General features: G+C 44.4%; 1 protein-coding gene across 2 annotated transcripts in view; it reads right to left on the reverse strand.

Moving 5' to 3' along the window:
- The window catches only part of LOC121508697 (apoptosis-stimulating of p53 protein 2-like), a 41,214-nt gene that overhangs the window by 11,083 nt on the left and 2,647 nt on the right, over window positions 1-27,484 (reverse strand). The window contains exons 2-9 of one of the 2 annotated variants that reach the window (XM_041785714.1): window positions 11,270-11,417; window positions 11,077-11,190; window positions 8,541-8,617; window positions 6,337-6,438; window positions 5,758-5,935; window positions 1,689-1,891; window positions 1,375-1,539; window positions 1,072-1,291 (exon numbers count right to left, since the gene is read on the reverse strand). In XM_041785714.1, the coding sequence (XP_041641648.1) occupies window positions 1,072-1,291; window positions 1,375-1,539; window positions 1,689-1,891; window positions 5,758-5,935; window positions 6,337-6,438; window positions 8,541-8,617; window positions 11,077-11,190; window positions 11,270-11,417 (1,207 nt within the window). Of the gene's footprint in view, window positions 1-1,071; window positions 1,292-1,374; window positions 1,540-1,688; window positions 1,892-5,757; window positions 5,936-6,336; window positions 6,439-8,540; window positions 8,618-11,076; window positions 11,206-11,269; window positions 11,418-27,484 lie in introns of both variants that reach the window. The other variant, XM_041785713.1, reaches the window with a different exon arrangement.

The raw sequence follows: 27,484 nt of genomic DNA on the forward strand, positions 1-27,484 counted from the left end.
TTGACCCTTTTGCCTTTTTTTGCTTCCTCTTTCCCATTTAAGCTGTCTTTTGCAATTAACTGCCACTTTTTGCCCATTTTTCCCATATTTTTCTAGATTTTTGTCGATTTTCCCCACATTTTTTCAGAATTTTGCTGATTGTCCCCATATTTTTTCAGATTTTTGTCAATTTCTCCACATTTGTTCAGATTTTTGCCACTTTCTGCACTTTTTTTCCACTTTTGCTCCCAAATTTTTTCCCTCAGTGTTTGACCCTTTTGCCTTTTTTTGCTTCCTCTTTCCCATTTAAGCTGTCTTTTGCAATTAACTGCCACTTTTTGCCCATTTTTCCCACATTTCTTCAGATTTTTGTCGATTTTTCCTACATTTTTCCAGATTTTTGCCAATTTTCCCCACATTTTTCTAGATTTTTGTCGATTTTCCCTACATTTTTTCAGAATTTTGCCGATTGTCCCCACATTTTTTCAGATTTTTGCCAATTTTCCCCATATTTTTTCAGATTTTTGTCATATTTTCCTACATTTTTTCAGATTTTTCCCACATTTTGTCAGATTTTTCCCACAATTTTCAGATTTTTGTCTATTTCTCAAACTTTTTTTCAGATTTTTGCCACTTTTTCACAATTTTTTACCACCTATAACTCATTTTTGGTCCCTTCCCCCCCATTCTTGACATAGTTTGCCCCTTGTGGCTACTTTTCTCCCAGTGTTTGCTGCTTTTTGACCATCTTTGCCACCTGTAACTCATTTTTTTGTCACTTTCCACCCATTTTTGCCACTTTCTGCCCTAACTTTAACTGATTTTATTGCCACTTTTTACCACTTAGATTGTGGCTCTTGCAAATTTATTTTTTAACAATTTTGCTCTTCGGCTGAGTAACACTGCTTTAGAATCTAAAACATCTCTAACGGGGCTAGATCCTGCCTGTTTCCTCTGAAGGTTATCTACATGTAGCATAAACATGCTACCTGAATGTCAGAGGCAGACATGGACCTCTTACTGGTCTGCCTAAACTGGTCTATGAGCTGTGGAGTCTAGGGATAGAAATCCAGTCATTTCTTTGACCAGTACCTGCTGCTGGTTTTACTGGTCGCGGAGGCGGTTTCAGGGCCGAGTCTGGCATGGGGAGGGTGGCGGTGCCGTCTGGGTACGCCGGCTTCACCAGAGCTTCCTGTCGAGCCGGCACAGGAGGCCCCTGAGAGCTGGTAGTGGAGGACGACTGGATGTAGGGCCCCACCGCTGCCACTCTGGAGCCCCCGCAGTGCTGAGGGGCCACGCCGTCTGAACTCACCTGCAGGGACGGAAGTAAAGCTGAGTAAGGAGAAAAACCGGCTGATAGAAAGTTAGCTTTGCACCGACCGTCTCCATGCTTACCGGCACGTTCTCCTTCTGCTGCAGGGCCGCCTTCTTCTTCCAGAGCCGCTGTCGGAGCTCGGCCAGCCGTCGGTCCATGGCGGCCACTTCCAGGTTCCTCTTGTTCAGACTGTCTCTCTGCTGCTGCAGCCGGCCGCTCTGGTCCTGGTTCAGCTTGTTCCTTAGCTACGAGGTCAGAGATGGAGCTCAGTGAAAACAAGGAGGCTAGTACTGAAACGCTACAGTGACCTGCCGTGACTAGCTAGTCAGGCTTAGCTCGCTAATAAACCAGGCACCAGGAGGACCTGGCTCTGGTTTTATGTCTGAGCTCTCACCTGCAGCTCCTTATAAAGGCGCTCCAGCTCGGCGGTGGAGGAGGTGGTGTGGTGGTAAAGAGTTGAATTAGGGAAAGGAAGCTCAAATCTGTTGCTCCTCAGCGCCTCCAGCTGGTCGCTGAGCTCCTCCACCCTGGACACGGCCACCAGCAGCTCTCTCTGCTTCTGCTGGAACAGTCCGGTCATCTGCTCGATCTCCTCCACTGATCAATACACACCAGAGCAATAACATGACATCATATCTGATCACTGGTACTGATAACATCTGAGAAGTCTTCTATGATTACCACACAAACCAGAACACCTGAGAGGTAATCCCCTCTCTAGGCCCATCTGACCAAAGAGCCAGGATGCACCAGGTCTGAATTAGTGATGATAAAGACTCAGTAGCAGTCACTTCAGAAATATATTTCATTTTAATTGGCGGCGAGTATGTCTGTGTTGATTTGCTCGCCACACCATTGCTCCAATTGTTCTTGATTTCTCTCAGAAGACTTCCTGGGTGTACTGGTTCAAGAATGGGGCCATAAACCAATCATAAATATGTACAGATTTTCAATAAAATCCAAAAATGTTTAAATTCAGGGACTCCCCCAGCGTTATGCAGTGACGTTATGTTATTGCATCTTAGTGCCAACAGAGGGCAGCAGAGTAATGTGCAGTGTGGGTGATTATGTGGCAGACCTGAGAAAGCTGGTGCAGGACTGTGACTTTGGTGAGAGATCGTTTGGACTGGGGTTTAAATGAAGACCGGGAACAGCTGAGGCTGCTGTCGGAGGACGGACTGACTTTGGAAAAAGTTTACATAAAGAAAGGGAGGCGGCAAACAGAGACATTGAGGATTTACGTGGCATGAAAGAACCTGGTAAACGGGGTGGGGGGGTGGGGTCAGCGACACACGACCAAAGCCTCGGCATTAGAAAGTGCTACAGATGTGGCGGAGAAAGCAGCAAAGACTGCAGGTTTACAGATGAAAAATGTCAACACTGTAGAAAAGTGGAGCCCATAAAGAGTCACACTGAACTCTGAGTCTGTGGCGTTTTATTTCTACTCAGTTTATTTATTAATTCATAGAATGTGGAAATTTGTCTGGTACTGTGATCCTTAAAATCCTCCTGGATCCATCCTGACAGCTTCATACAGAGCAGGGTTAAGCTCAGAGCGTATGGTGGCCCTAGAGTGCCAGTATTAAGAGCAGCTTAATACACTGCCTGGCCAAAAAGAAAAAAAAAAAAAAAGTCACCACCTGGATTTAACTAAGCAAATAGGTACGAGCCTCCTATTGGATAATTACTGCATGGGTGATTAACTTTCAGCTGGCAACAAGTTATTTAACCCCAGCTGATGCAGTGAGTAACTTCTCATTTCTTAAACAACCATGTGGAAAGACACATCCTGTGGTCGTGGAAAAGATGTTAGTCTGTTTAAGAAGGGTCAAATCATTGGCATGCAAAAAAGGCTTCAGTTTGCTAGGGAGCATAAAGATTGGACTCTAGAGGAATGGAAGAAGGTCATGTGGTCTGATGAGTCCAGATTGACCCTGTTCCAGAGTAATGGGCGCATCAGGGTAAGAAGAGAGGCAGGTGAAGTGATGCTCCCATCATGCCTAGTGCCTACTGTACAAGCCTGTGGGGGCGGGGCTAAGATCTGGGGTTGCTGCAGTTGGTCAGGTCTAGGTTCAGCAACATTATGTGCCCAAAGAATGAGGTCAGCTGACTACCTGGATATACTGAATGACCAGGTTATTCCATCAATGGATTTTTTCTTCCCTAATGGCACGGGCATATTCCAAGATGACAATGCCAGGATTCATCGGGCTCAGACTGTGAAAGAGTGGTTCAGGGAGCATGAGACATCATTTTCACACATGGATTGGCCACCACAGAGTCCAGACCTTAACCCCACTGAGAATCTTTGGGATGTGCTGGAGAAGGCTTTGCGCAGTGGTCAGACTCTCCCATCATCAATATTAAAATTAATGCAGCACTGGATGGAAATAAATCCTGTGACATTGCAGAAGCTCATCGAAACAACGCCACAGCGAATGCGTGCTGTAATCAAAGCTAAAGGCGGTCCAACCTAATATTAGAGTGTGTGAACTTTTTTGGTGGCCACTTTTTTTTTTTTTGGCCAGGCAGTGTACGTCACCGTCATATCCCACAAAGGTTCAGGACCAGTCTGGTCCCTCAGTCATAGTGGCGTGAACCAACAGGCGTTCAGAACGCCACAGAACGGTCCGTTACCAGCAGGTATGAGCTTCAGCTCGCCTGGCTGACCAACAGTTCATATTTTCTACAACCAGGAACGTGTTGGACATCCCTATCATGAGGAGAAAGGTTTTAATCAGAGTTCATCCACTGAAAGTTGTTGTTTTTGTCGCTGACAGGCTCCCATAGTTACTCACACAGCGGGGCAGATGTGGACGGATTAAACCATCATAATAACATCTGAATGAACCAGCAGTTTATTGTAAATCCTCTAATTTCCATAATGATGACCTGGAGTTTGGTTCACGTCTCTCTGACCTTATTTAATCTAATCTGATCATTTCTGCGCCGTCTGACGGACCGATGTCACCGACCTGGGTCAGATTCCTGTCCATCTGCTCCGACAGCACAAACGTCTGCAGAATAAAGACAAAGACATCCTGTTCTCATTCATCCCACTCTACTGCAGCCGGAACACCAACTCTACCCGGGATTTTAAAAATGACGGGACACTTTAAAATGTTTGGTTGTCTTAACTTTTCTTCTTAAATGCTCAATAAGAGAAGTCTGCCCCCTGCAGGCTCCCAGACAGAACAGCAACAAACACTGAAAATAGAGACGTGCAGCTCAGCTCTGTTCTAGAAAAACCATAAAACCAACGATTATGGAGTTATTATTGTTACAAAACAAACATCTCAGTCCACCTTTACCTCCACCTCCTCTAATTATTCAGATATTTATGCTTTATTCACTTTTTTTGCTATCTCTGACAGATTTTTAATAATTCCTATTCAAGTTTGATGATTTTAAATTCTCAGACGTTTACCATGAGTGTGTGTGTGTGTGTGTGTGTGTGAGATAGAATGTTGTGACTCTCAGTCCCCCTTTCGTTTTCCGTTTTCATTTCCAAAAAGTTCCACGTTCAGATGGCAACATTTTCAAAACGACTGCAGGAAACTCCAAAAACGATGTAGTACACATGCCAGGCCAGTAGATGGCGGTGGGATTTTTGTGCCTGCACCAGATTCAGACTCGACCCGTACGCCCTTCGAGTCAGAATCTGGTGCAGGCATGGAATACGTCTCCGCTGATCCAAGTGATGGTGAGGTAAATCAACACTTTGTTGGAGAAGTACAGTTAAATCCAAAAGAGTGAGGAGGTTGAACAGTACACTGGCGACGGCCATCTTGTTTTGTTTTGGGCTACCCATCTGTGCGTGCGTTATAAGCCTACTCGCGCATGGATATTTACTGCAGCTGCAGTGCACATGTCCGTTTTCAGAGAGTGCCGTTTTCCCTGTTTACACAGAGACGGCGTTTTGAAAAACGTCCACTCTGGAGCCCGTTTCCAAAAAGTTCCGTTTTCAGGCACCAAAACGCCGTTGCCGTGTAAATGGACAGCCAAACGCTACAAAACTTTTGTAGCGTTTGGCTCACTCGAAAACATTGTTGTGTAAACGGGGCATCAGTGAGATCAAAGGAGAACAGCACAGCAACAAGAGGCAGAGCTAACCTGATTGGTCCATCCTCTTCCTGTCTCCTATTGGCTGGTTTAAAGGTCAGAGATCAAAGATTTAGAGCTCTAAGAACAGGAGGACGTTTAAAAAACCTGAGCTCTGAATCAATGAATCATGTTCTCAAAATGTGAAGGTCTTGAGTTTTGTGACAAAAATGACTCCATATTGTTTTGGCTTCATAGATGAATCTCTCATAATGAGGGAGAAAAGCTGTTAAAAGGAGGGCTTGATTTACCCTGGTCCTGGTCAGTGGTGGTGGAATACCCTGAGTGTGGCTTCACTACAGTCACAACCTCCAAACAGACGTGTAAACAGACATTCAGCGGCGTGGGCGGCGAACACTCACCCAGCTTGCTGTTGCTCAGGCGTTTCTGCTCCACCTGGCCCCTGAGGGCCCGGACCCGTCGTAGCTTGGCCTCCTGGTTCTGAGCGTTCTCTCTGAGCTGCTGCAGTCGCTCCTGCTCAGAGACGTCCTGCTGCTGCTGACGCTGATCCTGCAGCTTCAGGTAACGCAGCTGCTGCTCCTGCAACAGAACCAGCGTGGTCAGGGAAATCCAGTCTGACATTTATCAGTGCTTTTAAAGACCTTTTCAAGACCCTCTCCATCTAAGACCCCCTCACATCTTACATTTTTAACCCCTAACATCAGCCACTGATGCTTTTAGAGCATTTTAAAATTAGACTAAATAGATAAATAAAGACCTCAGACTGAAGTGACTGAAGGACTGATTCTAACACTCCTGGTCTAGAAGCTTCTACCTACACGTCTAGCTCTCAGGTCAAACTGACGTTTATGACCTTTCATGCTATTTTAAAGCCTTAGTCTGGGCTCCACTGATGATCTTTCTTTCACAGCTCTAAACCTGCAGACTTCCTGTTATAATGCAGGTACAGGAGAAAAGTGAGGCGCTCGTCTGGACCGGACCTTGGAGACCAGGAGCTGCTGCTGGGCGTTGATCTGCTGCTGCTGTCGGGTCGCCAGATCCTGCAGGTCGCTCAGCGTCAGGTCGAGACGAGAAGGAGAGATCTGCAGGTACAAACACGGAGTCAGAGGTCATCCAGCGTGTGCAAACTAGAAGCCAGACGATGGAGCAGACTCAGGGACTGGTCTGAGCCCACAGTCGCTGGTTTACAGGGCTGGCAGTGTTTATTTCCAGTACCAAACCAGGGAAGTCCAGTGTTTTTGTCTCACAGCGCCCCCTAGTGGCACTGGTTTAGCTCGGCTGGAAGAATAGGCGGTTATAAACACTGTAAATGCAGGCAGATGTGTTTATTTCTGCACATCCTACAACCGTGCTAACATTGCTGCTGATGCAAACATCAGCTAGTCACCACAGACAGGAAGTCAGCGTTTTCCTAACAGCTCCAGGAGAAGTAGAGCTTCCTCTGAAAGGTACCGGCCAGTAAAAATCAACACACAGCGTTAGGGTGGGTAGAAACATGATCATTATAATCCTCCTGTTTAGTGTTTCCTGCTTTTAAGATCCCGACTAAAGCTTGGTCTGAACCTGAGGAACAGAATTTAACAGTTCACTAGAGCACTGGTTCTCAACCATTTCAGCCCATGACCCCTGAAATAAAGGTGCCAGAGACCGGGGACCCCCACTGGACCTGATCTTAAAAGTAGCAGAAATGGATTAGAAGTGGCAAAAATAATATAAAACAGCAGAAAAAAGGCAACATTGTGGCTGAAAAGGCTTTAAATTAGCAAAAATGTGTGGAAATCTGGTGAAATGGGAAGAAATAAATGATATAAACTAGCAAAATAGTGCCAACTGAGAAAGAAAAAATAGGCAGATATTGGCAGAAACTGATCAAACTGGTAAAAATGGGCATATCAGATAGTTAAAATGGGAAAAATAAGTTTTAAAATTGAGGGAAAAAATGATGAAAATTGGTTAAAATTTGGCAAAATTGGTGTAACATGACAAGAGTGGAATTCAAGTAATGTTCTGAGTTTTTTAGGGTATCTGGAGACCCCCTAAGTGTCTCGCGACCCCAAAATTAAGAATACTTTTAAAATGATTTTCGCCAACCAGATTTGTCACTACTATTCGACACTTATAACTAATTTCTGCTAAACTTGGACCCATATCTGCCGCTGTTTTTACCCACTTTTGCCACTTTACAACAATTTTGCAAAATTCTCACACATTTTCATCACTTTCTCCACCAATTTTTCAAATTTTAACACAATTTTGCCAATCTAAACCCATTTTTGCCAATTTGAAACCCTTCCAACCGTGTTTTCTGCCTGTTTTCTACACTTCTAAACCAATTTTCACTACTTTCAGCTTATTGTTGCCTCTGTTAACCCATTATTGCAACAAGTAACCCTTTTCATGCCCCTTTTTTTCTCGTTTTAACCATGTTTCTCTATTTGTTATGCCCCTTTTTGTCAATTTAACCCATTTCTGCTGCCTTTAAACTCCAAATTCACCTTTTATTGACATTTTCTGTTTTTGAGAAAAAGGGTGTTTTTAAGATGTCTATACTACAGCACCAATAACTAAAAAAGATGTGTATTGCTTTGATGAGAGTGTTTATTATTCAGGTTAAATATTAATGATGTATATCACAGCTTAACTTTACAGTGGACCAGGATTTTGCTGACTCCATGGGCCCCAGTTTGACTGACCCCCCCCCCCAGCCCAAGCCCCTGCAGTAGAGGAAGGTCCAGCTGTCCCGTGGCTCATGCGGGTCGCCGTCCCGTGGCTCATACGGGTCGCCGTACCGTGGCTCATACGGGTCGCCGTCCCGTGGCTCATACGGGTCGCCGTACCGTGGCTCATGCGGGTCGCCGTACCGTGGCTCATACGGGTCGTCGTCCCGTGGCTCATACGGGTCGTCGTCCTGTGGCTCATACGGGTCGCCGTCCCGTGGCTCATACGGGTCGTCGTCCTGTGGCTCATACGGGTCGCCCTCCCGTGGCTCATACGGGTCGCCGTCCCGTGGCTCATACGGGTCGCCGTCCCGTGGCTCATACGGGTCGCCGTCCCGTGGCTCATACGGGTCGCCGTACCGTGGCTCATACGGGTCGCCGTCCCGTGGCTCATACGGGTCGCCGTACCGTGGCTCATACGTTCCTCTGAACTAAAATGAAAGTGTCCGAGTTTGAAGATATCTCACCCCGTTCTCCAGACATCTCTCCACAGACGCCTTCACCTGGTTCCTCTTCATCATCTGATCTGCAGCTCTGGACCCACCTGCACAGGAGGAGACACGCCATGGTGAGGCTGGTTTCAATGGTTTGGCATAAATTTAACAGTTCTCCTGTGTTCTCCTTTATTCCAGGTGTGACTTTACCTGAACTACCTGGTTGGATCCATTCTCTAAGGAAGGATCAGTTTAGACTGAACTCCTCAGTATCTACTCAGGACTTAAGGTCAACTTTAAACTCAGTAGTCTTTACTTTAACCAGAGCAGTAATTTAACTTTAGTCCATTTTAACCAGAGGAACTGGACTCTTACTTGAGGACTGTCGTTTTCCACCTCTGGTTTATGAGACCTGACAACCTCTGATTCTGTTTTTATTTACATTTTAGAGCGCCCCAGCTTTTTTGGAAATGAGGTTGTACATAACTGTGGTGGTAAGGTCCTCTGTTTTGATCCAAACTTGACATTTTTATCTTTATTGTTGAGGTAGAAGCTTTGATTTAGACCCGATGCTTGTATGAAAGTTCTGGTATCAACGTTACGCAGATGACACCACCGTGTCCCTCTGAGAGCTCCAAAAGTTCTAGACCAGTGGTACTCAACCTGGCTCTGGGGCCACATGTGGCTCTTCTGTGTCTGCATGTTAAATATCATTCCCCCAGAAACCTTAGAAACGGGAAACTTTTATGATACTTGCCACCCATTTAAGCTACCTTTTGCCATTAAATATCCCATTTTACTCTTTTTAGCCATTTTGCTGTTTCTTTTTGCCACTTATACACCATTTCTTCCTTCTTTATCCCATTTTTGCATTTCTTTAAACATTTTTTTTGCCAATTTTTGTCTAAATAAACTACCTTTTGCCATTAAATAACACTTGTTTCTTTTTTTCCCAAATTTTTGCCTCTTTTTTGTCACTTTTTTGCCCATTTTTGCCCTTTTTCATAATTTTTGTGACTTATTGCTCATTTAAGCTACCTTTTGCCATTGCATCCCACTTGTTTCCTATTTTTTTACCCATTTCTGCCACTCTTAACTGCCTTTCTCCCATTTTAGTCATTTTTCAGTCTTTTTTTTTGCCTCTTTTATCCCATTTTTGCCCTTTTTAAACATTTTTTTGGCCACTTTTGTCTAAATAAGCTACCTTTTGCCAGTAAATACAACTGTTTTCTTTTTTTCCCAAATTTTTGCCTCTTCTTTTTGCTACTTATACCCCATTTTTTCCACTTCTATCCCATTTTTGCCCTTTTTTAAACATTTTTTGCCACTTTTTTGCCCATTTCAACTACCTTGTCCCATTAAATACCACTTGTTTCATTTTTACCAAAATCTTTGCCTCTTTTTGGCCCTTTTCACAGTTTTTTTTGCCACTTTTTGCCCATTTAAGCTACATTTTACCATAACATCCCACTTGTTTCCTATTTTTTGTCCATTTCTGTCACTCTTGACTGCTTTTTTTCGATTTTAGTCACTTTTCACTCATTTTTGCCAAATTTCCCCCATATTTTGCCAGCTGTAACTCATTTTTTTGTCACTTCTCACCCTTTTTTGCTACTCCCTGACCATTTTTCCACTTTTTCTCTCCATTTTCACCCCTTTTATTGCTACTTTAAGATGTTTTGCCACTTTTCACCGCTTAGATTCTGGCTCTTGCAAAGGTATTTTTCAATAATTTGGCTCTTTGGTTGAGTAACTCTGGTCTAGACCCTCAAACAGGCGGAGAGAATTCTGGTGTCTTTCCAGAACCTTCTAAGAAAGTAAAAGAGAAACTAAACACATGTCAGAGCGTTGTTTAGTTTTCAATCAAGGGAGCCCACAAAATGTACCAAAATAAAAGCCTCCATACACAGAAGGTTATAATCACTGAAGTTCAAACTTCTTATTCACAGACATTATTCCTCTCTAAAAAGGAAGACCATGGCACTATTCTGTATTTCTCCTCTGAACTGATCAGTGTTCATGAAAATAAATGTAGAAAAGAATGTTTGAAACATCAGATAGGGATGAAACAGTGGTCAGTTTTAATGATGACTGCAGGAACACCAGTCTGATCCTGACAGGATTAAATCTGAATCAGACAAAAACAGGATACTCCAAACTGAACAAGCTGACAGAGGGGATAAAAGTCTGCTCTCATTTATCCGTTCTTTCCGAAGAAAACCACGCAGGTCAGAAATCTGACGTGGATTAATCCCTCACTGAGAACAGTCCCCAACAAAAGAGCGAGTGCTGCTGAGTTTTGGGACAATCCCTGGAAAAAGCCCTGAGAGTGCGACTCCCCCTCCCTCTAAGCTGATTACTGTTCGATATCTCCTCTGGTTCCAGAGGAAGTCTGACAGAAGGTCACATGACCATGAGTCTTTAGGACAGACACCAGTCCACCAGAATCATCAGACTTCTACCTGAGCCGCTCCTCTGGGGTGTAAATTCTTTCATCTCAGTACGCCCTCCTTCTGTCTGATTTAGTTGAATATGAAGCTGACAGGTGTCGAGTGAAGGTGGTTCTCACCTGTGTCCCGTCCTGGAGCTCTCTGGTGGCGTAGGAGGTATCGGACCTCCCCCCTCTGCTGCCCCCATCGCTGCAGCACCTCGAACATCCGCTCCCCTTCTCCAACAACGCGTTCTGATTGGTTGGAAACTAGAAAATTCAGATATTTTTCACAGCTGTCCTGAATTTAGATCCTAAAACGTCTGAAACTCACCTGAGCCTCTCCACATCTCAGCCAGGTAACACTCAGCCTCTCCGGGCTCCTTACAGAGCTCCACCACATCCCGGCACAGCGTCTCTGGCGTGATGGGAACCTCGCTGAAGTGCTGGTCGTTGTTGCTCAGATACACGGTGAGGAACATCTACGAACAGAGCAGATGCGGCGGGTTATAGTCGGTCTGTGATGAGGGTGAGCTGTTATAGGATCACAAACACCATGAAGAAACACTCCATCAGTATTTCACATACGTGAGCTGTTCAACTGCAGAAAAGCCCACACAGTTCAGAGTTTGTGGCCAGCTGGCCCTGTCCCAACTTTTTTGAAATCACAAATGTATGAAAATATTTTCTTGAAATATTAAAATGTCTCTGATATGTTGTTTCTGTTCTGTTGTGAATCAAATATGTGTTTGAGATTTGACAGTCACTGACTTCTGTTTATATCTCCATTTTACAGTGTCCCAACTTTTTTGGAATTGTGACTGTACTCCTAAAACAGATCCTCTGGCTGCAGGCAGAGCTCCTCAGGCTGATTTCCTGTCTTTGAACAGACTGTGCCGGCTGTTCAAACCTGACGTGACTCATCGAACCTGCAGCCCTTTTCACCTTAATCAGAGCTTCCTGTGCTATTTAAGACTAAAACAGATATTTGTGGACATCCTGGAACTCCCATGATGCACCGGGCCATCTGTTACTTCAGCAGGGTATCTGCTGTCAGGCCCTGAGCCAATCGCCTCCAGCTCCTCCCGCCAACCAGCAGGCAGCGTTTCCAGCCTGTATTTATCCTGATACTGAGCTATTCCTCTGTCCTCATTCTGTCTCCGGGACCAAAAAAAACTCTGCGCCGTCTTTGACCTTTAAGAGCAGGGCTGGAGATACCAGTGTTTGAACTGGACCTCAGCTCTGAGGATCTAGAGCTGAAGTAAACGTGAGAAAAGCTTCCTGTAGACTCTGAGGATCCCTGAGACGAAGAAACAAACTCAGGCTGCTTCTTTGTGGAGGAAACAGAAACAGGCTTCCCTGACATGAATATCAAACAGCACATGGTGTTCCCCAGGTCACTGAATTGTCCTCCAAAGTTTCTAAAGACAGCTCAGAGTGTTTGAGTCACATTCATACAGGACTGTAGAGCAGACCTGGAGTCACATTCATACAGGACTGTAGAGCAGACCTGGAGTCACATTCATACAGGACTGTAGAGCAGGACTGGAGTCACATTCATACAGGACTGTAGAGCAGACCTGGAGTCACATTCATACAGGACTGTAGAGCAGACCTGGAGTCACATTCATACAGGACTGTAGAGCAGACCTGGAGTCACATTCATACAGGACTGTAGAGCAGACCTGGAGTCACATTCATACAGGACTGTAGAGCAGACCTGGAGTCACATTCATACAGGACTGTAGAGCAGGACTGGAGTCACATTCATACAGGACTGTAGAGCAGGACTGGAGTCACATTCATACAGGACTGTAGAGCAGACCTGGAGTCACATTCATACAGGACTGTAAAGCAGACATGGAGTCACATTCATACAGGACTGTAGAGCAGGACTGGAGTCACATTCATACAGGACTGTAGAGCAGACCTGGAGTCACATTCATACAGGACTGTAGAGCAGGACTGGAGTCACATTCATACAGGACTGTAAAGCAGACATGGAGTCACATTCATACAGGACTGTAGAGCAGGACTGGAGTCACATTCATACAGGACTGTAGAGCAGGACTGGAGTCACATTCATACAGGACTGTAGAGCAGGACTGGAGTCACATTCATACAGGACTGTAAAGCAGACATGGAGTCACATTCATACAGGACTGTAGAGCAGACCTGGAGTCACATTCATACAGGACTGTAGAGCAGACCTGGAGTCACATTCATACAGGACTGTAGAGCAGACCTGGAGTCACATTCATACAGGACTGTAGAGCAGACCTGGAGTCACATTCATACAGGACTGTAGAGCAGACCTGGAGTCACATTCATACAGGACTGTAGAGCAGACCTGGAGTCACATTCATACAGGACTGTAGAGCAGACCTGGAGTCACATTCATACAGGACTGTAGAGCAGACCTGGAGTCACATTCATACAGGATTGAAGAGCAGACCTTGGGGGGTTTAGAACCACTGAAGAAGAAGACATAACCAAGTCTAAGTCTATCACTATCACTGATTTTTGCAGATAGATTGATTCATACACTTAAGAAACAGGACTACATTACCAACAATCCTAGAGTGCCACATGGACGTCTGATTGGTGGAGTGTGAATGTCAGCTGATGGCTGCTACTAGTGAAGTTAACAGTCATGGTGATGACAGTGAGAACAGATTTTATGCTGAGATTTGGACCCTCGGCGTTTAAAAGCACTACTGTAGCTCTGAGTATTCAGGTAGCTGGTTGGTCCCTCCAGGATTTAGAGCAGTGATGGAGGATTTTCTGAAATGTCAGTGGAGGATTTGAACAGAGAGATTTACAGCTGACAGGTGAACTCTGTTGTTGAGCTCTATCATGCCGTCAGATTCATAAATAATCAGGATGTTCTTCACATGTACGTCTCTCTCTGAGCCTGGCAGATAAACCTGATCCTCAGAGCGAAGCTTTAACAAAGAAGAAGTCAGTTCAGGCCTGATTTATACTCAGCTCTTCAGGAGCTGGTCAGCACAGGTGGCTCATGGGAAATATCTCACGTCAGCTTTAGTCAGAGGCAGTGTTAGAGGCAGTGTTTGGTCCCTCCTTCGTTTGAGATGACCCTGTAAACTCAGAGATAGATGAGTCCTCGGTGTCCTCGTGTCCTACATACGGCTCTGAGGGAAAACTGGAGCGCTGCTGTTTTCATTCAGGACCCTGCACAGGAAGTGGGTCACCGCCGTCAGTCACCACGCCGAGGTTGACCAGGAAACACCACAGCCAATCAGAGCGAGGAGAGGAGAGGCTGAGTGTCCCTCAGGACGACCAGGAGGATGGGGAGTGAGACCTCCTGTCATCGACAGAGCTCTTCACAAAGCCTCATAAGGGAAAGTAATGTTAGGATATCAGAATAATCCATTTAGATATCAGAAAGTAAAGATAGACTCATCCAGGACGTCCCAACAGAACCCAGAACAACATCTGAAGACCCCCAAGGGTGAGGACGGAATGTTCTATAAGATTAGATGACATCATCACAGAGGCAGAGGACAGAATGTTGGTGAAGCTGGGGATGTTGGAGCCTTTATCCCTCCATTTTTGGCTCAGAGTAGACCACAAAGAACCGTCAACACGACGGAAGGGTTGTTGGTGTACGCAAGACTGGTGAACCTTCCCAGGAACAGAGGTTTGGCCTTTGAACTCTCCCATGATGCCATCGTTGCCCAGTCTCTTTCTGATTGGTGAATCATGACCTCTGACCTTAACTGAGTCAGTGAGGTCTGCAGGTCTTTAGATGTGGTTCTGGGTTCTTCTGGGACCTCCTGGATGAGTCGTCCATGTTCTCTTGGAGTCATGCTGGTAGGCCTACCACTCCTGGGAAGGTTCATCACTGTTCACAGTTTTCTCCATTTGTGGGTAATGGCTCTCAGTCCCAAAGTCTTAGAAATGTCTCTGTAACCCAGCGTTACTCAACCCTGCTCAACCAAAGAGCAAAATTATTGAAAAATACCTTTGCAAGAGCCACAATCTAAGAGGTGAAAAGTGGAAAAAACGGCTAGAAGTAGCGATAAAAGGGGCGAAAAGCGAGAAGCGAAAAAAAATGAGTTACAGGTGGCAAAATATGGTCAAAAAGTGGCAAAATCGTGGCAAAAAATGAGCGAAAAGTGACCAAATGGGAGAAAAGCAGTCAAGAGTGGCAAAAATGGGCAAAAAATAGGAAACAAGTGGGATGTAATGGCAAAAGGTAGCTTAAATGGGCAATAAGTGGCCAAAAAAAACTGTGAAAAGGGGCAAAAATGGGGAAAAAGTGGCAAAATGGCAAAAAAAAAAAAAAAAAAAAAAGGGTAAAAAGGGCTATTTAATGGCAAAAGGTAGCTTAAATGGGTGAAAAGTGACTGTTAGACTAACATGTCAGCCAGCAGGGCTGAGTTTGGAAAACAGCCCACTAGAAATGAAGCTTTCATCAGTTTATAGCCAACAAACCCAGAACAGCAGACGAGCAGGTGTTTAGTACAGGAGCAGCTGATCCAGGATATTCTCTACATCACTGAGGTATCCTAAAACTCCACATACTACACAGCCCTACTCCAGAGGGCTTAGAGATGATGAAACTATGATTAGATTCCAGATAAAGCCTGCTCCAGAAGAACCGGCCTGATGAAGACGTTGGTCCTCGCTGAAGACTGTGGCTCTGTTACTGAACCGCTCATTCTGAGGTACAGCGGTTATTCTCTGACCGCTCAGTGGCAGATTAAGACTCCACTTCCTGTTGATGACTCGTCATTGTTTTGAAGAAGCCGTCCCGTCTTTCAGACAGTCGCCGCTTCGTTAATTTCCTCCCAGCAGCAGCGGGGGTTGTGGGTCTGTGGGTGGAATTAAGCGGCGTGATGCTGTGCTAATTCCTGACTGGATTAAGAGCTGCAGGACTTTAAGCAGGACTGGACCACAAACTCTCTGACCGACAGACGCAGACGCACGGTGGAGACCAGGGCGTCTCGACATAGTCCTGCTCTCTACATTTAACCCTTTATATACATCTGTATAGATTATATCTATATAGATGTGTATAAATAGATAAAAATATATATAAAGACATATATTTATATATAGAGAGATAAAATTTATATATAAAATTTTATCTCTCTTTCTATGTATATATATATATATAGAGATAATATATGTATTTATATATAGATAAAAATATATTTATAGACATTTAAGCTGCCTTTTCCCATTGTATGCCACCTTTTTTACCATTTTTTGCCACTTTTCTCCATTTTAGTCTCTTTACACTTCATTTTTGCCACATTTTTACAGATTTTTGATCAATTTTGCCAACTACAACTCACTTTTTGTTATGAATTTTTGCCATTTTTGACCAATTTTTGCCTCATTTATCTTGCTTTTTGCTGTTTTCTTTTTTTCCCCTATTTGCTTCTTCTTGCACATTTAAGCTGCCTTTAAATGCCACTTTTTCCCATTTTTGCCACTTTTAGTGACTAATTTTTTGCCACATTTTACCATTTTTGACCACCCGTAACTTATTTTTTAATCAATTTTGCCACTTTTTCTCCCCATTTTTGCCACTTCTTTGTCACTTTTGGACCATTTCATCACTTTAACTTATTGTGATCGCCACTTTAACCCAATCCCACCACTTTTCACCGCTACATTGTGGCTCTTGCAGAGGTATTTTTGACCAGTTTGGCTCTTTGGTTGAGCAGCACTGGGTTAAGTCCTCTTCAGTACAGATGCTGGTTTTAGAGATGGTTTTAAACTCAGACACACATCAGACACCACGGCAGCAAACACAGACGCTTCAGACACGACACAGATCAGACTAAACCACTGCTGACCACAAACATCCTGATGATCCCAAAGACTTCTGGGAAATAGTCTGACTGACCAGAAAAAAGAGGAACTTCCTGTTCCATCTGGAGTCAGACTGACCCAGCATTTCATCAGGAGAACATCAGACCAACAGTCAGACATGGTGGTGGTAGTGTGATGGCCTGGACCAGGACCTGGACCACTAGAACCATGAATTCTGCTCTCTGGCAGAAAAGGAGAATGTCCAGCCATCAGTTCATCACCTCAAGATCAAGACCACTTGGGTTCTGGAGCAGGACCATGATCCCAAACACACCAGCAAGTCCTCCTCTGAATGGACGAAAGACTAAATGAAGGTTCTGGAGTGGTCTAGTCAAAGTCTGGACTTAGATCTGACTGAGATGCTGTAATCTTAAACAGGAGGGAAAACTCTCCAATGAGGCTGAATGAAAGAATGGGACAACATTCCTCCACAGTGATGAGAAAGACTCACTGACAGTTTTCTCAAGGATGGAACATCCAGGTACTGGTTCTCAGGTGGGCAGATGTGGATCTGACTGATCAGCGGACTCTGATCCACGTCTGCAGCTGTTGGAGGAACCGCCTCACTGTTTCTACTTCCTGTTCTCGTACATGAGCAGCTGAACCAACCATGTCAGAGCAGAGTAAGAGCACCCAGACTCAGGGGTCAAAGGTGACCAGGTAGAGTATGGGTGAGCTTACTGACAGTGTCTACCTCCAGTTATTCAACTCTAGTTTTCAAAGGATTAGAATCATATTTATGCAGCTCACAGCGAACAGATGGAGCCCTCATGAGTGCAGGCGTCTGTTTTTATGAGTGGTCTGCTCTAGAGAGCGCCGCTGCAGCGCTGAGAGCGCCGCTGCTCTACAGAGCGCCGCTGCTCTACAGAGCGCCGCTGCAGTGCTCTGGGTTCAGATAAATCACTAAACTACAGGGGGAGCTTTGCTGGAGCAGAACTGATGCAGTGGTGTTGTTATCGACGTTTCCACTGAGTCTGTGTCTGTGAAACGTGCAGCAGCTGGCGGTCACGTCCCAAATGTGTTGTAGGCGGCGTGGACCGCAGCCATATGGTCGTCAGCCTCACGTGACGCTCCCATATTGGATTAAGCCCACACCAGCGCCTGCTGTTCAGGACCACAGACGCCAACAAAGACAGGAAGACTCCCCTGAACTGTTGTTGACACAGAGATCCCAAACAAAGGCTCTGATTGGCCGCCTGCTGCTCGTTAGTGAGATTAATATTAGCACATATTTCCTGCTCGTTCTTTGATGACACAGTCGCCTCCATCAGTGTGGAGTATTGATGAACTTTAGAGAGGTCGTTAGAAATCAATCCAGCATCAGTGGACATGAGACCAGACCTGCTGACTCCTCAGTAACAGATCCACCTTCTAGGAAGACCACAAACACCAATCACATGCATTCTAACGAGTCCTCTGTTCAGAAGAGGCGGAGGGGCGGAGTCAGACGATGCTCATTCTGGTTCATTCTGATAGGCTGAGATCTCCCTAAAACAACCACAATGGAGTAAAATAAACTAATGTTTGTCCTCTTTGGGCTTCCGTACATCATGGCACACATTTACAACCGTCCAGCTGAGAAGCTCTGATAGAATGAGTGAAAGCAGGGCTGTGTTTAAAACGCTCCTGTTCTGAGCTGTGGTAAAGGTTAAAGGATGAAGGAATGAGGAAGAGGAAGCAGAGGTAGATGAAACTTCCTCTGATACTCAGACACATCCTCTCTCTGACTGGTAAATAAAGGAGCTTTCCAGCTCGTCCTCTCCTGTTTGGAGCAGTTAAACCCTCCCTAAATGTTTCACACATCCCCGGTCTGAACAGCCCGGTCCTCTGCATCCTCATCCTCCTGCAGGCAGAGCTCCCAGCTCGCCCTGCTGCTTGGTAACCGTTGCCACAGTGACCAGAATCACACAAACACGTGCACGCTGCTGCTGAAGGTCGTATGGGAACAGAATTATTTCCTCTGCTGAGGAGGAACTGCAGCAGGGAAGTAGTAACCTTCACATTTTTAAATCAGACGCTTTGTTCCATTGTTAGTCATCTGAGCGGGGACTTCCTCCCACCACGGCGCCGCCCCGCCCCCGTGTTTACCACCAGGGATGAACCTGTGTGACATTTCTCCTGCTGTTTGGGCAAAGAACTAACTTTGCAAAGCAGACAGTTTCCTTTCCTTGTTTGTCACTGGTGAATCCATCTCGCAAAGCTCCTGTTCGGGCCCGGTTAGAAAGTGACAGGACCAATCAGAGACGAGGGGCCGTACTTTCAGGCGCAGCAGAGTCGTGACGTAAACAAGCAGTAGCAAGAGCTGGTGCAGTTATGGAGGAAGAGATTAGCGTGGATGCTGCTAAGTTTTATCAGAATTTGACGACATTTCTTTGTTAAAAGAAGAACAAAGAACAGCAGTGAGTTGTTTTCTTTTCAAAAACAACAAAAGTCGAGTTCTGACATGTCTGCAGTCGCCATGATTCGCGTTATTCCTCAGTAGCTGTGCTCATGCAGCTCGATAGCAGCTATGTCACGTGTTTTGTTGCTCTGATTGGCCCGTAGAGGTGTGACAGACAGTTCACCCAATCACCCTCTGAGTTTTTTTCAAAGCCTCTGCCTTTTCTCAAACGTTTCCTATTGAATCTTAGACGGATGTGTGAATCAAATCTACCTGGCGTGTCAGGTTAGCTGAGAACCAGTCTGACTCTGATACAAGGCTAAACCTACGCACCAGTGTAGGGAAGGGCAGACTCTTTCACAATCAGAGTCTGAGGGTTCAGCTCACACTGGGACTGACTGCATGACTACTGAACATCAGTCCTGTTCAGACTGCAGTCAGACGGTCGGCCCTGGCCTCAGGCTTCACCAGAGAGAAACTACACTATCACTGCACATCCGTACGGTTTCTCTTTCTGCACATCTGGACCTACTCTCTCTGATGTTTACAGTCAAACTGTTTTATTCTGATTCCACATTTGATCTGTAAAAATCTATTTCATCCCTACCTCTCATGCTTTTTCTTCTTCTCTGTTATCTGTTTTACACCAAACAGCGAGTCAAAAAAATGCTCTCAGAATAAAACCCAACAGGTTCTTTATAGATGACATCCCACAGCAGCGGAGAACTCCAGATGGGGGGCAGGCCGGGGTTTCTGCCCTGCTGTCCCCTACTTCCTGACCCCGACGGACATTCGGGATCACATGACTGCAAACAGCCAATTCTTCTGGTTCTCACAGTGTACGAGTGAAAGTCTCACAGACGGAGGTTAAAGATAGCTACAAACAGAGGAACCTCTCACATAAACCAGCAAACACAACTAGCAGCTAAATAAGAACAAATCTTTATGTGGAGGTCCACAGCTAGGCCTGTTCCCTGCTAGTTTATTTCCTTTCTAGGGGGAAGGCACATCGAACAGTCATTCCTGCTGTTTTCTCTGTCATTTAAAACACTGTTTACACAGGAAAAATACCCCAAAGTTGAGGATTCTGCTCATGGCTCTGCTCTCTCTGTGGGAGCGCGTGCAGTCGATCAAATATCCAACATGTCAGAGATCTGAGGAGCAGCTGGTCGGGTCGTCGTATCTCTCGGTACATCGCACCACAACAACGTACAGTTAGACAGAAAGAGGGCACCACCAGGGGAGGCGTGTCTCAAAATCTGTCTTTACTGGTGGAAGTTTCCCCGTGTACGGTTGTCAGGAGAGTCCGACCGCCAGTCTGTGATCAGTGTTGGTAGCGTTACTTTTGAAACTAACTTGTCAGATTACTGCGTTACGTACTGAGAAAAGTAGTTTGTTACGTTACTGCGTTACCTACTTCTAAAACTAACGCGTTAAGAGTGTTTAAACGTTACTAAATATTTAAACCCTTTAGCCTCCCGTTCCACTCGGCGGTTGTAAAAACAACAGATAACGACCGCACGTCTGCATTTGAACGTGCAGACTCTAATGTGATGTATAGCCTCATTTACAGCCATAATCTGCAGCTGTGCAGCCTGAGAACGCCGCCAACAGGAAAACCTTCACAGCTCACAGTCTGACAACAAGCCGAGCAGAGGCAGACAGAATCTCTCCAGCGCTGGGCGTAATAACAGCGCGTAACTGGAACGGCTGATTCAATGACAGCAAACGGAGCTTTTAAACTTCAGATTCACCAGGATGCTGCTCGTGTCCCTTTCATCCATCATAATAGGGAATATTTCCCAGCCATGCTGTCCTCTCCGTCCTCTCACTGCTTCAACAAGCTAACAATGAACGCGTACTGGCACAGAGCGTTTACAATCCGCTGACACGGCGCTACATGACTACAGGAAGAGAGAAGGACAAACAGCAGATGCTTCAAGGCGCTTTTTCTTTCTCTCTTTTTTGAAGCCATGGAAGACAGAGGACATTTGGGAGTTTTCTTTCAGTAGCAGATTACTTTCATGAAAATGTAACTAATAACAGGATTACTTGAATTGTAAAACTAATGCGTTACGTTACTCCAAAAAAGTAATCTGAGTACTCTAATGGATTACTTTGTAAGGCGTTACCCCCGACACTGTCTGTGAATAAAATATCTAAGTCACACTCTGAGGGAGTTTCTTCAAACTTTGCTCTAATGTCCACTCTAGGTAAAAAACTAGAGGTACGAGGTCAAATCCACCCAGACCGTCTCCTTGAACCAGCTCCACTTTCACTCCCTGATGAGTGAGCCAGGCAAAGGTCCTGTTCCTGGTCCTGGTCCTGAGTCTGAGTCCTCCAGGACCTCCCTGAATCTTTATTTAACCTTTATTTAACCAGATAAAACCCACTGAGACTGAGATTTCTTTCACAAGGGTGACCTGGCCAAGAGGTCAGCAACACATGTCATAATAAATAAAACATATTCAAGAGACAGATAATAAACAATAAGTTAAAACAACAATAATTAAGAGTTAGAGCTACATCACATTTAAAGTGCAGGAGTAGTGGTCACAATATCAATTTAGAAACAGAAGCACTGCTCCATGGACTCGCGTTGTTCATCATTTAAGACGGAGTGAAAGTTTTCTGGTGAGATGAGTTCAGGCAGTCTGGAGAGTATTCATGCAGAGGGAGCAGCAAATCTGAACGCTCTTGTCCCCTGTTCAGTCCTGACACGAGGAACAAGCAGGTGGAGAACATCACAGGAACGTAAACCATAGTGGCTTTTAGTTCTCTGCATAAGAGTGCATAAATAAGTGGGAACCAATCCGAGAAGCGCCTGTAGATCAGAGTCAGCCAGTGTACCTGCGAGCACTCAGAGAGGGCCGGCCAGATTTGACAGGTTACAGTGACGAGTGAAACCTCAGTGATAGACAGTGAAGACTGTAGACATTCAGCTGAAGCACTCATATACAGAACCCCGATCAAGCAACGGTAGAAAGGTTGCAGAAACAGGATATTTACGAGCTCTGGGTGAGAAGCAGGACTTGTTTCTGTAACAGAAACCTGGACACTCGAACTCTGAATCCAGCGAGACTCTCATACTGAGCTTTTAGGACGGTTAATCTCCTCGTTTAGATGTCATTACAGACTCTCTGAAGGTCAGACCACGTTCAAGAGACACGACTGAGACCCGGACCAGGACCAGGATGTCGCTGTGATCCACCAAGACCAGAATCCAAAATGTCAGTGTGCTCAGAAGCAGTAACAGGGAGGATTTATCAGCTCTGCAGAGAGGAGGAAAAGGTCAGAAGTCTGCCTTTAACCAAGAGAGGAGCTCCATTCTCAGTGAAGACAATGGGACCATGCAGCGTGCTATAATTAGGCCTGATATACGGGGCGCCTGCTGGAGACTTTGGTGGATGACGATGAGGTCTGCTGCTTCTCACTGCCTCGTCTCTCAGGGCTGAATGTTATGATGGGATATGACCGTTAGATCAGTGATGTCATCAGAGAAAAGTGTGACTATATTCTCCATTTACCAGTGCATTTATAAACCTCCTGACTGTTTCAGTACCATCTTTAAAATGCCACAGCTCTAGCAGACGACTGTGATTTAAGAGGTGGTGGCTGCATGTTTCACTCAGTTTTAAAACAGGAAATGGTTTTAACCCTTAGCTGCACCTCGGCACATTCAGAACCAGTTTGTGTTCTGTTGATGTGATTGGCTTGAAACTGCTCAAAGATATCTTTTTGCTCATTTTTAATTTTTTGAGCCAAATCATTAAATTGAGCTGTTTGGTATTGTGTATAGGAGAAATACTCACGTATATCCCTTGTGGACAAAACCGGCCCGTTTAAACCCTTTATAACTGATTTTTTTAAAAAGGTAAATTTACAATATCATGTCCCACTGTTACCGCCATTATCTGTGATGCAATTTTGAAGGGGAACCTTAGACTTGCAATTTTTACTCCTAACCACTAGATGGCGCCTTTACCCTTTTTGGGCCAACCGTGTATCCGTAGGGCACTTAAAAGACACACAGCGGGATTTTTACCACTCATTGAAATAAAGGCATAAAGGAATTAAATAAAAATATCTGTGGGTGTTGGCATGAATATAAAGTTGGGTTTTGCATGTTGAGAAATCACCAGAGGTGTCAAGTAACTAAGTACAAATACTTCATTTCTTTACTTAAGTAGACATTTTGTGTGTCTCTACTTTACTGGAGTCATTATTTTCAGCCTTCTTTTTACTTCTACTCCTTACATTTAAAAACAGCCTCATTGCTCCTGCTTCATTTCAGCTTGTTTTCATTCCCTCTGCCGAGGAGGTCATGTGATCAGCAGAGTTTGTTTGTTTGTTTGTTTGTTAGCAACATAACTCAAGAAGTTATGGATGGATTTTCATAAAATTTTCAGGAAATGTCAGAAATGGCATAAGGAAGAACTGATTAGATTTTGGGAGTGATCCGGATCACCGTGTGGATCCAGGAATTTTTTTTAATGATTCTTTACTATTGGGAGACAGAGCTGATGGTGGAGGTCTGCGCTCTCTGCTGAACTGAAAATTGAACAAACTGGTACTTAAAGGGTTAAAACACATAAAATCATTACCATGACCAAAGATTTGCTACATCATGGTCAGAGATGGAGGTGATAACAGAAAAAACCCTAAAAACTGTTTTTAAAAATAATCTAAATCATGAATTTGAGCTTTTAAAGAAGGTGCAGAAAACGTCCTCTAGGGGTGTGAGTGTGTAGAGGGAGGCCTAAGGGTTCGGGGAGTTCTGACGGGCTGGTTTTCAGCCCGGACCCTCCTGTAGACCACACAGACCACCCTGATGTGGTTCCTGAAGAGTTCCAGACTAAAACTAGCTCAGTGTTAACAAAGACTCCTGTAGACCACACAGACCATCCTGATATCAACCATGTTTGAAAGAAAAAACTAGGGCTGAACGGTTTACAAAAATAATGAAATTGCGATTTTTTTTTTCCAAATATTGGGATTTAATCTGCGATTATTCATTAATAATCACTGACATATCCCAGACTGATAATCCCTGCACAAAAAAATCTGCTTTGCATTTTTTTTCAAATAGAAAATAATTCATTTTTGTGTCAGAAAATGTGGTATTATGTAAATAAACTGGCATTTATAGGGTTAAAATTAAAAAACATAATTCACATATATGCTAAACATGAGGAGGACTGGAGTTGAGGAGCAAAAAAAAAGTTTTCTCATTCATTTTTAATACTTTTAAATATATCCACTGTCCTAAAAGGGCCTTAAGAGGGAGAGTGTGGTTTTTTTAAAGGAGGGATGAAAAACCAAACTTGAACCAGATGAAGAAGGTTGGGGAGCAGAAAGACCGGCTCTTACTCCTGAACTGATCTAAACGATCCAGATCTCCATCAACCCTCAGATCCTACTATGTCCATTTTGAGGACATTCATCATTTTTATCATCATTATTTTGAGTTGATAGTCACATTTTTATAGACTGAGGCATCAAATTTGGCCAAAGTTTTTTTTCTACATATCAACAAAAAAAGAAGTGTTGCCCACAGAACTCTACTGACCCCAGATATCTCCATCCATCCTTGTTTGTCCAGAATCTGGACAACAGACTTCCATTAAAAACAGGTTTTTTTACTGTGTGTCTATGGCACCAAAACAACATACAGCAACCTTTTCTACGCAGTCAGTCGATCACCAGGGCTCTAAATTTCACCATTCCACGGTGATCCAGCAGACAGTGCCAGCGCACCATTTTAACCCCTTCAGCAACGCACATGCAGGACTTCTTCCATGGACTCAGAGTGTTTGAAGCGCTATTTCACCCACTAAACATCATCAGGATTAAATGAAATGATTGGTGCCACTAGATATGGATGTCTGAGAGTGGGCTACATGTGTGAGGAAAAGTGTGTGTGCTCCTACGTGTGTGCTCAGGTGTGAATCTGCATCTATGTTAACAGCCGGACATGTAAGTGGAGTGTTTACAGTCGAAAATGCTACTTCTGAGTTCTGCAGTCTGGGACTAAGAAAGGGGAACATTTGGACAATTTCAACCTTGCCCTCACTTCATAGCAAGTGGATGGACATGCATGAGGATGCACGGGTCCTTTCCATCAATAGGAGAGAATATATCATATCTCAAACATGCAGTAAATTTATATATGCGTGTAATGAGTGTAATCGTGGTCACATTTTGGTTAGAGGTGGAAATGTGTGTGTTCGTGATTCATATCCTACATATTTCCTCTGATTTTTTATGCCTGTACATAAAATAAACCTAACATGAACAAATGCATTCACTGTCATATGATTTGGTAGAGGAGGAGGCTGAGAAAAGGAGGATAAAACTGGCGTGTTTTTGCCTCTGATAGACTCATCTGTTTAGAATGACAGAGTATTAGGGCCACATGAAGAGAAAAAATATTAAAGACACATTTTTTTCTTTTTAGGCATTACGGGAATAAATTCATAATATTACGAGAGTAAAGTGGCAATATTATGAGAATTAAGTTGTAATATTACGAGAATAAAGTAAAAGAATTGTGAGAATAAAGGCGTAATATTACCAGAATAAAGTCATAATATTATGAGAAAAAAATTCATAATATTACAAGAATAAAGGCGTAATATTACCAGAATAAAGTCATAATATTATGAGAAAAAAAATTCATAATATTACAAGAATAAAGGCGTAATATTATGAGAAAAAGTTGCAGAATTACAAGAATAAAATATTACAAGAAAGAAAGTCTGCCGGGCCGCCTCTGTTAAAATGAGCAATGTTGAGCATGTTGTGAAGCTATACTTTAGTATCAGTTTCACAAAGAAGGAAATACTTCATCTTTTGGCACATCAGCATCAAATTATTATCAGAATCAGGACAATACTCCATCATAGATCCACAGCGCCATGGCAGACTGTCTTTCTTGTAATATTTTATTCTCATAATATTTTGACTTTATTCTCATAATATTTAGACGTTTTTCACATAATATTACAACTTTTTTCATGTAATATTACAAAGTTTTTCTCGTAATATTATGACTTTATTCTCGTTAAATCAAAAAAAATAATTTTCATTTTTTTATTTTTTTTCTCTTCGTGTGGCCCTGATACTCACATGCTATCTCACTGAATCCAAGTCATAGGCATAGTGGACAATAACTGGCATAAAGAGGGTGTAAATTTGAATTTTTATTTTTTTTAGTGGTGAGGGTTGAAGTTGTTGAAGAGATTTGAGTAGGTGAAAGTTTAAAAAAATTTTGAAAAAAAGAGTGTTTTGTAAACAGTTTTCTGTATGTCTAGAATATGGACAACAAAGAACAGATGGAGCTAAGGATGACAAGAGACTGAGGGTTAAGGGAGCGAGGGTTAAGGGAGCGAGGGTAAAGGGAGCGAGGGTTAAGAGAGCGAGGGTTAAGGGAGCGAGGGTAAAGGGAGCGAGGGTTAAGAGAGCGAGGGTAAAGGGAGCAAGGGTAAAGGGAGCAAGGGTTAAGAGAGCGAGGGTTAAGGGAGCGAGGGTTAAGAGAGCGAGGGTAAAGGGAGCGAGGGTTAAGGGAGCGAGGGTTAAGGGAGCGAGGGTAAAGGGAGCGAGGGTAAAGGGAGCGAGGGTTAAGAGAGCGAGGGTTAAGGGAGCGAGGGTAAAGGGAGCGAGGGTAAAGGGAGCGAGGGTTAAGGGAGCGAGGGTAAAGGGAGCGAGGGTTAAGGGAGCGAGGGTAAAGGGAGCGAGGGTTAAGGGAGCGAGGGTTAAGAGAGCGAGGGTAAAGGGAGCGAGGGTTAAGAGAGCGAGGGTTATTGGAGCGAGGGTAAAGGGAGCGAGGGTTAAGAGAGCGAGGGTAAAGGGAGCGAGGGTTAAGGGAGCGAGGGTAAAGGGAGCAAGGGTAAAGGGAGCGAGAGTTAAGAGAGCGAGGGTTAATGGAGCGAGAGTTAAGGGAGCGAGGGTAAAGGGAGCGAGGGTTAAGAGAGCGAGGGTTAAGAGAGCGAGGGTAAAGGGAGCGAGGGTAAAAGGAGCGAGGGTTAAGGGAGCGAGGGTAAAGGGAGCGAGGGTTAAGGGAGCGAGGGTTAAAGGAGCGAGGGTTAAGGGAGGGAAGGTTAAGGGAGCGAGGGTTAAGGGAGCGAGGATAAAGCGAGCGAGGGTTAAGGGAGCAAGGGTTAAGGGAGCGAGGGTTAAGGGAGCGAGGATAAAGGAAGCGAGGGTTAAGGGAGCGAGGATAAAAGGAGCGAGGGTAAAGGGAGCGAGGGTTAAGAGAGTGAGGGTAAAGGGAGCGAGGGTTAAGGGAGCGAGGGTAAAGGGAGGGAGGGTAAAGGGAGCGAG

This window comes from Cheilinus undulatus, linkage group 4 (genome assembly GCF_018320785.1).
Source record: "Cheilinus undulatus linkage group 4, ASM1832078v1, whole genome shotgun sequence".
NCBI classification, from domain to species: Eukaryota; Metazoa; Chordata; class Actinopteri; order Labriformes; family Labridae; genus Cheilinus; species Cheilinus undulatus.